Raw genomic sequence first — 15,472 nt, 5'->3', positions numbered from 1 at the left:
TTGAACTGAGAAACTTCAGAGTCTGTGCCAAGGTCAGACCTGATTGGATCTGACAACCCACTGTTGAACCGGATGAAAATCAAACCACATGGATCTGTCATTATGGTAAGTGCATAACTTGCTTTTCATTCATGGGCCAGTTGTGGCAATTCATGAATTTTTATACATGTTGGACTAATCTGTACCGCATGCTGCCATCCACAGTAAAGAATTACTTGTGCTTAATTTTGTTTCTGCTGACTAATATACTTTAGTGATCAGTGTACCCCACCCTGCTTCCTCTAAGAATACAGCCTAGTTATTCCAGTCTGTTGTACAATGCTTCAGAGTAAAATTTTTCCTTTGCTTTTGTGCTGATCTGTAATAATGTAATTTAATTTTGAGGCTTAAATTGGATATGACTGTATATCTATGCTTATGTAGCTGTCGCACATGCACACGTGATTTTGTACCATAGGGTAGTTATAGAAGTTTAGTCCTACTCCGCACCAGAAATGTAGACTAAAGTCATACTTAAAAGTTTATAGACAGTTCTCATTGCCAACATTCTGCTAAGAAGTGTTTCCTTGCATGCAGTAAATTATCTACCTTATGTACAGTGTTGTGGTTTAGCAAAGTGTCTGTGCAGTCATTCATTTCTCATTAGTGCCAGTTTCATTTAAGGAGCCTGAGTCTGAACTGGAGGAGACTCAGTGTTAATAATTTTTAAGTTAGAATGTTTGAGGTAAAGCCCTTCCTCACCTTTCTTGAAGTTTGTGGTGACAACCCACCATAGGAAATGATTGTATTTAATGTATTTTTAGTGGGGGCTTTTTGTACTGAACTCCATACTGCGGTGGTGGTGCTGCGGTAGCGTTGTCGCCTCACAGTTAGACGTTGCCCATTCGATTCTCAGTTAGAGCATCTTCTGTGTGTCGACATGCGTGAATGGGCGTTCCTTCATTGAAGGTTGTGCGTTAGGCCCGGCAAACCAGCACGTAAAAATCTACTGTCAATCATTAGCGGACCGGAGTTCCGCTGTGGCGACCCCTAACCGGGAAAACCTGAAAGACACAAACAAACATCTAATGTGAACTCCACATTTAAAACACATACATTAGCTCTTATGCATACCTGCAGACTTAAATTTCAGTACATAGTGCACAGGAATATCATTTTAAAAACATCTTTATTGCATTAACACCTGTGACGTATGCAAACTTACATTTATATAAAAATAATCAAACCATATTAATAAGTTCACATTTACAAACATTGCACATCAACCACAGTGTTCGGCAATATAATCAAACCAGAATTACATAAATCATTAATTTCTTGCCTTGTGGTGGCCACGGTGGTGCAGCGGTTAGCATTGTCACCTCACAGCAAGAGCTTCTCCAGTTTGATTCTCGGCGGGGGTGCCTTCTGTGCGGAGTCTGCATGTCCTCCTTGAGGTCTTGTGGGTTTCCTTTGGGTGCTCCGGTTTCCTCCCACATTCCAATGACATGCAGTAGGTGGATTGGAAACTCTAAATTGGCTATAGTTGAGAGTATATGTGTGTGTGTGGTGCGAATGAAATACTGCAGCAAGGCTAGCCATCTGGCAGTGTAAACCTTGGCTCGAGATGATTGTCACTGTGGAAGTGACACCCTGACTCCATGTGCAGAATGAGAAAAGGGGTTGGGGATGTATGGATGGATTCAGTTCTTGCCTTGTCTTAAACTCCATTCCTCCTCCAAAACATTTTTCTAAATGTATTGTTCAAACAAATTTCATTTTTTCTATATAATTTACTCCTTTCCTTTTCTAACGATCCCACTTCATGTTCTTTTATATCTGTTACAATATTCACTACTTCAAATAAGGTTGGTTTAGACTTTGATGTCTGTTTTCTAGTAATTGGTTTTATGGCTGCCATCCAAATTCAACTTAACAAGGCCTTACTATGTCTAGGAAATTCAGATCCTGTACACAAGCTCAAAAAAAATCATTTCCTTAGTTACATCTGTTTGCTTGCCCAGTATTCCTGACAGAGTATTCTGTAAGGATTTTTTTTTAAATCTGCCAAGTCATTATTAGACTGAGAACATATGCTACCAAGTACCTCTTTCTTCCACATTACACCTCCAGCATTTGCTATCTACGCAAACATTTCCAGGCAAAAATCCTGAATCTTCTAGACTTTGCTGCATATATGTGTCCTCCCATGGTTTCTTTGTGAATTGCTTATGTAATCTCTCGTCCCAAATCTTTTCTGACCTCCTCTGATTAATTCCTGTAGTTATTGTGCAATATATTTTGTTTGTGTCTTTCGGCTTTTCCCGGTTAGGGGTCGCCACAGCAGAACTCCGGTTGGCTAATGATTGGCAGTTGATTTTTACGTACCGGCTTGCCAGGCCTGACGCACAACCTTCAACGAAGGTACACCCATTCACGCATGTCTCCACGCAGAAGACGCTCTAGCTGAGAATTGAACCGGACAGCGTCTTACTGTGAGGCAACAACGCTACCGCAGCACCACTTGTATGCCCTATTAATTATCCCTTTTTTAACAGCAGCTTCTGTTCTAGATTCAGCTAAAAACTCAACCAGTTTTGCTCTTTCATTTAGGATTCCCCTATCCCTTTCTCTTTGTCTGTACTCTTGATATCAATCCCTTATAGGAAAGGCAGTCTCTAGGCTGCAAACCTAATGTCTTCTTGGTCTCTTCCCATTTAATTACCTTTCCCTGTCTAATTATTTGTTCCCAATACCGTGATTACTTTGCAAGCTTCCTCCAGTAAATTCTAAATTCCCTCTTGCCTGTTCTCTGTGCTTGTAATTGTGGTCACCCCATTAGCAGACTCTCCTTTCTCCTTTCCTGTGTTGGTTCTTTGTATACTTTCTGCTATTTTATAAATGTAATATTTTGTATGATTGTTATTTTCCTTAAGGATCTGCATCCGAAATCCCACTGTTTCCTTATTTCTTGAAATGACCCCCCCCCAATTGGGCTTCAGTAAGTATACTTTAGACATAATAGTGTCTACTTAGCTGATTAGAAGCCTACTAACTGTATTGAGGTGACTGCAGACCATCTCTCACCATCTCTCTGACCCACTAGCTTGTGCTTGTGAAAGTAAACTTGATGTAGTACATAAACAGTATAACTAGCATTTGTCTATAATTTTTACCATTTTAGTTCAGTTTGGTATTTTTATTTGTTTTGTTCAATTCATTTTTGTTCGGAAGGTTGATATTTTATATCTGTCTTTACAGGGCCTTAAAGATGGACAGAAAGTGGCTGAAAAGTTAAAGCAAAAGAAGAAGAATCCAAAAACATAATTAGTTTGTGACAAGTATGTATGGTAGGGTTCCCCCTTGTTCTCATTTAAATTCCTTTGTATACTCAGTATCTTCCTTCTCCATTTGTTTTGGTCACATCCATTGTGGTTGCAAATTTCTTGCCTTTAAGATGTCATGCAAGCCAGTGCTGTCACAAATACCATTTGTGTTTTTACTGTTATTGTTGCACAAAGGTGGAAAATCACAAATGACACCTTTCTCATCCACTACAATGTTAGATGTTTTATTTGCTTCCTGCACAGAATGGTTTTCATACTTTGAGTACATTTATTTACTTATTTTAGTAAAACATTCTACCACTTCAGAAGCCCTTGTTTGTTTGCTTTCTTGCTACTGAAGTAAGATTTTGAAATTGACATATTTCATCCATTCAGGTATTTTTCAGTACACCATGATCAGATGAGACCAGAAAGTAGACAAAAAGATTCTTATATGGAAATTAAAGCCCTTCCTGCAACTCTTTACTTAATACAGTTATGATGTCAGAAAGCCTTGGAGTAGGTTATAAAAGTCATCGGGTGCCACTTTGACTAACTGGGCTCATGGGATTGTTATTCACTGAACAGCAGCTCATTTGCCTCCACCAGTGATATCGATGGATAAACCCTGATTGCATTCAAGGTGACCCAAATTTAACTAGTGGCTCAAACACCTGAAAGCACAGGCAGGAAGGGCGGGTTATGCCCATCCTGGGAAGAGGGATGGTGGTTCCCACCCATATTGTGCTGCTGTTACTCTGATGACAGAACATCTAGTATAGAATGAAGGCCTGACATAATGTTGGGAGCTGGTGGTAGGGGATGTGGGTGAGGCCACCAAATGCAGTAATGGTAGCCCCTTTAATTGCCTATTCGGAATGTTGCATGTGTAAACAAGGGGGCATAAGCAGCCTTTACAGTGATGCAAGTGCCCATGTCATCACCTGGGGGAGGGGTTAGGCTATAAAATAGAATAAATTCTCATTGCTGGACAAGCAGCCTAATTTTGGCTGCCTAGATGATATCCCCCTGGAGTATTGTAATGTGTGATTGAGACACTGAAAGCTTAAGTGTTGATTGTGTGTACAGGAAAGCTAGGCTTTTTTAGCTAGCTAAGGCTAAATGTGTGGTGAACTCAGTTTGTTTCATATTGTTAATTTTATTGAACTGACTTTGGGGTTAGGATACATGTCCTTCCAAGATCACTGTTGCAGTTTTCCTTACTAGTGGGATGTCTAATGTCTGCCAAGGATGGAAATATGTCCAGTCAGCATACCAAAGCTTGGGTCCTTCCAAACGTTGTCCATCCGATATATGACCCAGGCATGAAGGTGGGAGGTACATAGGGGACATATAGGCACAAATTACCACAAAACTTCTTTAATACCAGTCTGAAAATAGAACTCCACTTTGTTTTTGGTCTGTCAGTTGTACATCTAGTGCTGTTCCCCAGCCTTTTGGGCATGTAGGTACACTCACTTTCGATAACCACATCTCCACAACAGTCAGGAAATCCTTCTACGTGGCACACCTCATCACTAAGGGCTTTTCATCCAGAAAAAAGGAGGTCATTGTCCCACTGTACTCATTAGACCCATTATAGAGTATAATGCCCCATTTGGTATGTACCTCACAAGACATCTGCAACAGCTGGAAAGGCCACAGAAATACCTCACTAAAAGAATCACAGGCCTAAAGCAGATGCCATATGCTGACCGTCTAAAAAAACTCCAGCTATACTCTGTGGCATATCGTCTACTCAGAGGCGATCTCTGCTTAACATACAAGGCCATGTCAAACCCTGAGCTGTTGGACATGCTCCACTTAAAGAAATCCCAATCCCTCAGAGCCACATGCTCCAGGGATCTAAACCTTATCACAATGAACAAAACATGTTGGAGGGATAGGTTCCTGACCCAGAGACTCCCCATACTCTGGAATAGACTGCCCATACATGTCAAGCAGAGCACCTCATTGGCCTTCTTCAAAAGGAACCTTGATGATTGGATGGGAGATAGGAACTTCACCCCGGGGATCATGTCAGTCGCCCTGCTAGACAAGGCCCCAGAGAAGTAAATATTGTGGGAAACAATTTCCAGGGAATTATTATGGCTAGGCTTGCATAGGCCTTAGGGCCGATAGCCTAGTACCAACCTATGAACCATTGGAGACCATTCCTTTTCTTATTGTCTTCTTTTTTTTTTTTTTTTTTTTTTGTACCTGTTATCCAGAAAGGCAAAATGTGAATATAGGGGGCAGATTCTGCATAAGTATAATTACGACAGGTGTTTGTTTTGTCTTGGTGGTGAACATAATTATAGGGAGTGTACAGTCTGTCAGTCTGTTGTCTATAAGACTCTTCACAACTGTTTCTCTTCTTTATCTGTTTACTTTGAGACTCAAACCTCTTGCGTAAGGCAAAATGTCACCTGAGTCTTCCCACCCTGATGTCCATCCGTTTCTAACAAATCATCTAAGAAACTTAAATGAGAGGCTTCAGCTGTCAAGCCCTTAGTAGATGGTTCTGTTGTGTCAATGATGAGACCTCACATCATCCTGTTCCTGTACCGGTCCTTTTAATGCAGTCCCATCAGGGGCCAATATGGGGCAGGCCATTTTCACACCTGCTGGGGCTGATTTGATGTCTGTTTCAGATGAGGAGAAACTCTGCCTCTCAAGTGTCCAGACACACTGTTATGTGCAGTTGTGATGATGCTAATGCATCTCCCAGAGCGGCTGCATCTGGGTCAGTCATCTGCATTTACTATTTGGTTTTAAACACTTATGTTATTTAAAACGTTGACAAACATGTATTAGCAGAAAAGAAAACAAACCACCATTAACATTTTTCCATTTGCATACACTATACAGTACATATCTTTTCTTTCCTTGTAACTATTGTCAGTCCAGCAGTACATAAATTGCTAAATTCTTGCCTTCCTTTAAACCTCACTTCTCCTGAACATTATTCTGCTTGTATTGTTCCCACAGTTTCCATTTATTTCTGCATAATTTTCTCCTTTCCTTTTCTAAAGACCCCCTCTCCAAGTTTTTTGTCTCTCTCAGAATATTCAGTACTTGAAATACAGTTGGTTTTAATCTTGGATTTCCATTTTCTAGTAATTGCTTTTTTGGCAGACAGCAGAATTAAACTTGGTAAGTTCTTACTATGTTTAAGCAATTCATATCCTGTGTCCCAGGTCAAAAGAATAATTTCCTTAGTTACAGCCATTTGCTACAGTATAGGGAATTTTTAATATCTGCTAACTCGTTTCATCCCCAAAACTTGTTTTCAAGTTAACTGTTTCTTGCCCATCTCACTTGCAACATTTTCTAGTTACTTGAGGAAAAATTTTGTGTAGTGTGCTTATGGTATAAAAATGCAGATTGAGACACTTCCAAGCAAAGATCCTAAACCTTCTGGACTTTGTTACTTACTTGGGAGACAATACATATGCTCCCCTATTCTCTTGCAAAAAATGCTTTTCCAATCTTGCTTTCAATCTTATCTAACCTCCTCTGATTGATTCTTATAGTTATCGTGCAATGTTTTACATACCCTACTAACCATCCCCTTTTACCAGCAGCTTCTGTTCTAGAGTCAACTAAAAACTCTACCAGAGGAGGTCTTTCTCTCAAGATTTCCCTGTCCTTTTCGGTTTGACTTTCCTCTTTCAGTCCTTAGTAGGGAAGGCAGGTTCTAGCCTGCAGTCCAAACATCATCTTGGCCTCACCCCACTCTACCTTTTCCCTAGTTATTTGCTGCCAGTACTGTAGTTCCTTTGCCACTTTTCTCCAGTAAATTCCACCCTCTCTTGCCTGTTTTGTGTACCCCTACTTGTAGTCATACCTATCATACCTCTCAACCTCTTAGGGCAAGAAATATGGACAAAATCTTAAATTAATGGGAGGGGGGGGGTCAAATACACCAAAACAGGAACAATTTTTAAATATTGCTTGTACAAACTTCAAAAGTTGATAGAATAACAGGTTTTGTATTTGCATGGATTTTCTGAAGGGTATGAAGTCTGAAACCCAAATGTCTGTCATTATTTTCTGACTTCAGTCCTCAATGAGTTGCAAATGATTTGCCAGAAAAACAAAATTTTATGAGGAACAGATGAAAAACGGGAAGCAAAAATCTGGACATTGTGCAAAAATCTAGACAGTCGAGATATGGTTCCTACTGGCAAAATCTCCTTTCTCCATTCTCATGTTGGCTTAGTTGTTAGAATACTTTCCACTACTTTGTGAATGTAATATTGTGTAAGGTTCATAGGTAGGTAGTAGGCTATCGGCCCTGGGGCCTATACAAGCCCAGCCAAAAAGGTACCCTAGCTTTTGCCACCCAAGAAAATTATTTTCCTGTGCCACTGTCGAGCAGAGCCACAGAGGTGATCCCTGGGATGAATTTCTATTTCCCATCCAGTCATCAAGATTTTTCTTGAAGAGTGCTAATGAGGAGCTTTGTTTGATGTAGATAGTTTGTTCCAGAGTATGGGAAGTCTCTGGGACAGGAATCTATCCCTCTGGCATGTTCTGTTTATTGTGGTGACAAGGTTTAAGTCCCTAGAGCGTGTAGCTCGGAGGGATTGGGATTTCTTTAAGTGGAGCATGTCCAACAGCTCTGGGTTTGACATAGCTTTGTATGTTAGGCAGAGATCACCTCTGAGTAGGCGATATGCGACAGAGTAAAGCTGGAGTTTTTTGAGATGGTCTGCATAGGGCATCTGTTTGAGGCCTGTAATCCTCTTTGTGAGGTATTTCTGCGGCCTTTCCAGTTGTGGTAGATGTCTTGTGAGATACATACCAAAAGGGGCGTTGTACTCTATAATGGGTCTAATGAGTGATGAGTAGAGGGGAACAATGACCTCTTTTTTTATGGATGAGAAACCTTTTGTGATGAGGTGTGCCACGTAGAAGGATTTCCTGACTACTGCGGCGATGTGATTATCAAAGGAGAGACTACTGTCCACCTGTGTCCCAAGGTTTCTTATCATGCTTTCATTGTTAAGTATACAACCACCTATGTTGTAGTTCATGGGTACAGAGTTTTTACCAAAGGGAATGGCAGTGCACTTTTTGGCATTGAGCTTGAGGCCATGGCTTTGACACCAGGCATCTGTCTCAGTGAGGCCCTTTTGTAGGGTGTCCACATCGTTAGGAGTATCAATTATGGCTCCTAGTTTGCAGTCATCTGCGAACTTTGTTAGTCAAAGACCTTCTGTGTTAGCCTGCACTTCAGAGAAGTAGATACCAAACAGGAGAGGACCCAGGACTGAACCCTGTGGTACTCCACTTGTCACTGGTCTGAAGTGGAGTCTTCTACTTTCACAGTGTGGGTTCTGTCAGTGAGCCAGTTGGCAACCCATCTTGTGACATAGGGATTTATACCTAGGTTATCTATAATTCAAGAATGGGGGATGGTGTCGAAAGCCTTGGCAAGATCTTGATAGGCTGTGTGAACCACCTTACCCTTGTCCATGGCTTTGGTGACTGCTTCAAAGAAGTCTGTCAGGTTTAGGAGACATGATCTGCCTTTTACAAACCTGAACTGGGTGGGGTCCAGAGTTTGGAGATTACCAATGTCTTTGTTTATAAGTTCCATGATGATACATTCCATGGCCTTGCAGACCAGGCTCGTCAGGCTAATGGGGCGGTAGTTCCTGGGGTCCATGGTGGCTCCCCACTTGAGGAGTGGGATAACCGTCGCTGTGCGCCATTCAGCAGGCATAAAGCCTGAGGTGAGGCTATGATTGAACATGGTACTTAGGTGGGGTGCCAGTTCGTTCTGTAGTTCGTGTAGAACGCACCCTGGGATGTTGTCTGGTCCCATGGATGCTGTGTTCTTAGCTTTGGAGAGTGTGGTTTTTACCTGTGCAGCTGTGATTACAGGAACTTTGCATTCTTCGGTATAGAGATGGGCTCTTTAAGGGGTGAGAGGGGGGTAAAGTTAGCACTGAACCTATCTGCCAGGATGTTGGCAATATCAGTTGGGTCTGTATATTTAGTGCCATTGTGCTGTAACTCAGAGCAGATCTGAGTGTTGCCATTGAGATTCTCGACATAGCTATAGAATACTTTGTGGTTGTCTTTAGAATCGGTGGCAATTTTGTTTTCATAACTAGCTTTGGAGAATTTTATCAGGGATCGCAGCTTCTTACTGAGGCTGACCAGGCTCCACTCATGGGATTTTACTCTCTTTTGCAACAGTTTCTTCCTTCTGTTGTACAGTTTGTTTATGGCAGGGGACCACCAGATTGGCTTCCTTTTTTTGGAGGACAGCATCTTGGTTCTGTTTGGGATAGCATGATCCATGCACTCAAGTAAGTGCTTATAAAGTGCAATTGTGTAAGATTCAGTAGTCGTAACTGTATTGTCCATCTGCATGGGTGTCATGAAGTTCACCACTTCTGTCTTAAGAAGCATGAAGTTGGCTTTGGAGAAATTTTTTACCATGGTTTCCTTAATGGGGGGTGGGGGCAAGATGTCGATATCTAGGGTAATTAGCTTATGGTCGGATCGGACCAATGAGGCATTGACTTCAGGTGCGGAACACCAGTCACTCATGTTGGTAATGACTAGATCTAGGATATTGTTGCCCCTGGTGGGGGTGTGGATAAGTTGATCCAGGGCATTGGAGTTTATGAATTTCAGAAAGCGTTGAGCGAAGGAGTTGGTACAGGAGTAGTTTTCCCAGTTAATAGTGGGGTAGTTGAAATCGCCCATTATTAGGGTGCTTGGTTAAACCCTAATATTTTCCAGTACATCAAGAAAAGAGGAGTGGGAATCCTGGGGCATGGTGGGTGATCTGTAGCTAGCTACAATTTGGATTGCAGTTTTTCCCAGAGTTAGTTGCACTTGGATAACCTCGGCTGCATTATGCTGAGCAACTAGCCTGGAGGTGTGGATATCCTTAATGAATATGGACACACCTCCGCCTTTGCTGTTCCGGTCCAGGTTACATGGCCGAAAAGTGTGATATGAGTTATAGCCTGGTAGTGCAGGGGTGCTCTCTGGAGCCTTGAACCAGGTCTCAGTCACTGCACAGATATCGATGTTCTCCATTTTAAGGAGTGCCTCGAGTGAGTGCATTTTGAAATTTAGACTTCTAGCATTGAGTAGCATCACCCTCAGTTTTTGCTTGCCTGTTCCTGTTAAATGGTGGTGAATTTGTCATTTGAACCTTACCTAAAAAAGGCACTATAGAGGCGGCAAGAACCTTAGCCAGTATCCGGAATCCCAGAGGTGACAGGTGCAGGCCATCTCTGACAAAGCATCGTGGTCTGTTGACCATGTCATCCCAGGCAGACAGAGACTGGATCCCTTTAGAATAGCACCAAAAGCTTAGCCAATTGTTGAAGTCAGTCATTTTGTCCTTGTACTGCGGCATCATTCTGGGTGATGGCAGAATGCTACTCGGGGCTAGAGTCATACCTGTCTGGGCTACAAGATCGGAGATCTCTTCCATGTCTGTTTTCATGTAGTCCAGGGAGGTACGTCTCAGGTCATTCACACCAACATGGACAATGACAAACTCATATTTGTACTTGTTGTGGAGTGACCTGAGTGCGTGGGTATGTGGCGGATCCTGGCACCTGAAAGGCAGCTGACAGTAACCTTCTCCTTGTTTAGCCTGGTGAGTGGGACATAGTCACCTATGACTAGTGTGTTGGGTACGTTGTTTTGCCTTATTAGCTGTGGTTGAGTGGCACACTGAGTCTGCGGGCTATGTGTCATTTGGGTTGTGTTGGGGGGGGGGGGTGGAGGCTATTATTATCCTTAAGGATCTGCATCCAAAATCCCACTGTATTTTTATTTCTTGAACCCCTCCCCCCGCTTCATCTGTTTTCATTTTGAATTGTAACTTCTGCTTGTGTTATGTACCTTCTGCTTGTGTTATGTATAATGAACCTTAACTATATAGCTCTAAAATATCCCTTCAAATCATGTAATCCTAAACCACCTTGTTCAGCTTATCCCACTTAACTCTTGCCTTCTTCCCCTTCCAGATAAATTCTTTCAACACTTTATCAGTTATTGTTCACAGCTTCTCCTCTGTGTGATAAAAATATGCCTGTCCCATATATAAAACTAAATGGACTAAAAATTTTCACTACTTGTATCCATATTCATAAAAAAGAGCTTCCATTTTGTTTTTATATTATCTTCTGTTTAGTCTCTTCACACATTATCTTTAGTTGCCATAATGGTCCATACTTCTAAATATTTTATCTTATCATGACCCCATAAATATGGGTATTGCTGAACCAGCCTTTCTTTTATCTCCATTAATTTTATATCTTGAAAATAGCCGTGGTGGAGCAGCGGTTAGCGTTGTTGCCTCACAGCAAGAGGTTCTCCCATTCGATTATCGGCTGGAGCGCCATCTGTGTGGAGTCTGCATGTTTTCCCCGTGGTCGAGTGACATTAAAGACATGCAGGTAGATGCAAGCGTGAATTTGTGTGCCTTCGTTGAAGGTTGGGTGTCGGGCTGGCAACTTGGCACCATAGAATTCCACTGCCAATCATGAGCAGACCGGAGTTCCGCTGTGGCGACCCTTAACTGGGAAAAGCCGAAAGTCGAATTTTATATCTTGAAAAGACTTGAAACTGTCTCAAAGTATTCCACAACACTGAGATATTGTTTTCTGGATTTATCAGATACAGAATAATATCATCTACAAATAAAGCCAACTTTTTTGATTATTATACCAATTAAATCTTTGCAACTTGTAGTCCCTTATCTTTGTCAGTGGCTCTAAATATAAAGCAAATAACAAAGGAGTAAGAGGACATCCCTACTTGGTTACACTGTTAAAACACAGCTTATCAGAGAAGCACCCTCCTACTTTAATTCTTGCCTCAAGTCCTTCATGTATCTACCTAATTATTCATCTTATTGTGTCAGGGAATGCAAATATTTCCGTTGCCCTACTCATAAAATCCCAGCTTACTCTATTGAATGCTTTCTTTGCATCAGGGCCCATTAACAGTGGCAGTATTTTCTTGCATTCTGCTTCTCTCTGAAACATCATTGTTGTAGTAATATTGTCAAATGTTTGCCTTCCCTCCACAAAACCACATTGGTCCGTATCTATCAATTTTGGCAGCATCTTTGACATTTTTTAGTTAGTATGAGCATCGACACTTTATAATCATGGTTTAAAATTGAAGTGGATCTATATGAAGCTGGGTCTGATGGGTCTTTACCATCTTTAGGTAATACAGCCACCACAGTTTTCTTCCGAGATGTTGGTGCTTCCCATCCTTTTAAAATACTGTTAAGTAAAATCTTCTTGATCTTTATCACTTTCTTCCCTTCTAACGTCCAGACTTCCACAGAAATACCATCTGTTACTGGATAATTTCCTGAAGGTTGATTATACATCACCATTTTTATGTCATCTCCTATTTTAACTGTTAGTTTTTGAGCCTTATCTACCTCTAACATTGGCGTAATTAAGTCTTCCATAAATATTTCCTTTTGTGCTCTTTCTTATTTCATAAAATCTCCAAAATATTTACAAGATCTGCAGTTATTTTTCTTGTTATAGAGTCCTTAATTTTGTTGACAGTCTTTCTACTTTCTGTTGCCTAAGTCATTGTGCTAAAACTTTGGGTACTGTGGAGCTATCAAAAAGTAGATGTTCATCTTGTTACCCTGCTGCAGTCATCACACTTGGGTTATCCTGTCGTCAGGCGGTCCCGCAGTCGGCCGGATTTCCAAAGTCTTGGTCCGACGTCGGTTGCTGTCGCTTCATCCCTGACATCAGTGCGCCAGGGGTATATATATTGCAACCGACGCCATTTTCTTCAGTCTTTCTTGCCGTGCAGTGCCCGAAGCAGAAGCAGTTCGCAAGTGCCGGTCGGCCGACTCCTGAGATTTTCGAATTCGAATTTCAGACCGAAGTCTTCTATAAAGCTAAGTACCCCGTTGGGGAAACTTTTCTTGCCTCAGACCGATGTCAGAAAAAGTTAACAATTGTATTTCTTGTGGGAAGCAAATACCTCATAAGGATTTTCATTCTTACTGCATACCTTGCCTAGGCCCTGATCACGATGTCACTTCTTGTCGTTTTTGTGCTAGATTTAATAAACGTACTATTAAAAGACGTTTTGATTTCGCACGACACTTTTTTGGTAGAAAATTTAACTATAACATGCCGTCGGAGCTACCGACTACCGGCGTGCACAAAAAGCGCAGGGACAAGGACCGACAGCCCAGGCCTAAGCCCGATTCTGTGGCCTCGGTTGATCCGGTCCTCCGGTTATCAGTGAGGCTCTGACGCAGCCTCTGACTACCGCAGTTCTGGAACCCGAGACCGCTACAGATATTTTGTCGGAATGTACTAGGCCGACGCAGCCTTTTACTTCAGGCCCTACCGACGATTTACCTTCCAAGGACGTCGGTACTTCTGAAACGCCATCGGTTTCTGAAGGCGTTTTCAGACAGACGACTCTTACAGTCAAAACATTTTCAAAGTCGAAGACTCCTTCTAAATCGAAAAAGGCTTCACTTCAGTCTCCTGTTCAAGGCCCTATGCCTAAGAAACAGATGCTCAAAATGGCAGAAGATTTGATTTCTCTTATCAGGGGTTCACAGCCTCCTCCTGACAAAAGGCCTAGACAAGAGGAAGATTCTGCTTCCTCTGAACAACTGTCTATTTCTTCAGACTCCTCTGAGGACCAAGACCATTCCTTCTCTCCTTATGAAGATTCTGAAGCTGAGGAATCTATTCCCTCAGCTTCCCCACCAGAAGATTACTCTTTTGGGGAAACTTTACACACTATGAGGGAACATTTTCACTGGGAAGGTCAGGATTACTCTGATTCCAAGAAAAGGCTGAGAGAGTTTCTTTTACTCCCCCAACACAGACCTCTAGCCATCCCTCCTGTTTTGAACATTGTGGATGATATCTATTTAGAATCCAGTTTCAACCCTGACTCTCTACCTCCTGCCCCGGCCAAGCCTGACAGATACTACAGAGTACCTGATTCCCACAAATTCCTTTACAAAAGCCCAGTAGCTGACCCAGAGACTATCTCCCAGGGTCCCAAGGGGGCTAAGGCTTCCATGGCTAAAAATCCAGTACCTTCTGAAAGGGATTCAAGAGCACTAGGCAGATGGGGGAAAAAGGTTTACACCTCAGCCACTTTAGCTATGAGAGCACTAAACTGTCAATTACATATGCTTAAGTATCAGCAATTCCTGATTTCTCAGTTAAAACAAAAGATAACCACCTTACCTCAACAATCTGAAATGAAAGAAGTACAGGATTTGTTGCACGCCACCGAGCAGGTGGGCAAACATACCTTGCAATGTGGGTTTGATTCTTTAGAGGCCTCCTGCAGAGCAGCTGTCACTGGATCAGTTATACGTAGGCATGCCTGGTTAAAAGAACCAAGTCTTCCTGATCATGTTAAAGCAAAACTATTAGATGCTCCCTTACAGCAGGATGTTCTTTTTGGTGTTAAAGCAGAAGAAGTTTTAAAGAAAATGGAAGATAAGGCGAAATCAATGCAGGCAGTCAAAGATTTTCCACAAGTACAACCCCCTCGCTTCAGCAGAAACTGGCCAACAAAAAATTGGTCTTTTCCAGCCACTGACAGGCCTCAGAGGGGTAAATACAGGCGCCCAAGGAGCAGAGGACAACCACAAGCTCAGTATAAGCCTCGCCAATGGAGCACTCCAACCCAGAAGGGAGGAGAAGACAGGTCTCAACCCACCAGAAGACAGACTCAGTGACTTGCACCTCAGCTGGCCAAACAAAGCTCTCTTGTCAGCCCCGTTGGGGGGAAAACTAGCACTATTTGCAGACAACTGGCACATGGTCACAAAGGACAAATGGGTCCTAGACATAATTTTACGAGGATACAGATTCCACTTTCACACCTTGCCAATAAAAAGAGGAATGTCAAACCTGCCACAAAATCAAAGGGCAGAGGCTCAAAAACAAATTACAGCTCTCATAGCCATGAGAGCCATTCAAAGGGTACCAACTCAAGAGCAAGGCCAAGGATTTTACTCAAGACTCTTCCTAGTACCCAGGAAAGAAAATGCTTGGAGACCAATTCTGGACCTTTGAATTCTAAACACTTACTTACAAGTGCCCAAATTCAAGATGCTAACACTACAGCAGCTACTTCCCATGTTGGGCAAGGAA

The 15,472-nt window shown here is 42.1% G+C and overlaps 1 protein-coding gene across 1 annotated transcript in view; it reads left to right on the top strand.

Annotated features, from left to right (window-relative positions):
• The window catches only part of LOC122808416 (survival motor neuron protein-like), a 797,372-nt gene that overhangs the window by 641,775 nt on the left and 140,125 nt on the right, over window positions 1-15,472 (top strand). The window contains exon 7 of the mRNA XM_044079379.1: window positions 3,241-3,320. Within this exon, the coding sequence (XP_043935314.1) occupies window positions 3,241-3,306 (66 nt within the window). The 3' untranslated portion in view covers window positions 3,307-3,320. The remainder of the gene's footprint in view (window positions 1-3,240; window positions 3,321-15,472) is intronic.

Source organism: Protopterus annectens, chromosome 8.part0 (assembly GCF_019279795.1).
Source record: "Protopterus annectens isolate FY-2018-M chromosome 8.part0, PAN1.0, whole genome shotgun sequence".
NCBI classification, from domain to species: Eukaryota; Metazoa; Chordata; order Ceratodontiformes; family Protopteridae; genus Protopterus; species Protopterus annectens.
This window is presented reverse-complemented; position numbering and strand designations above follow the sequence as displayed.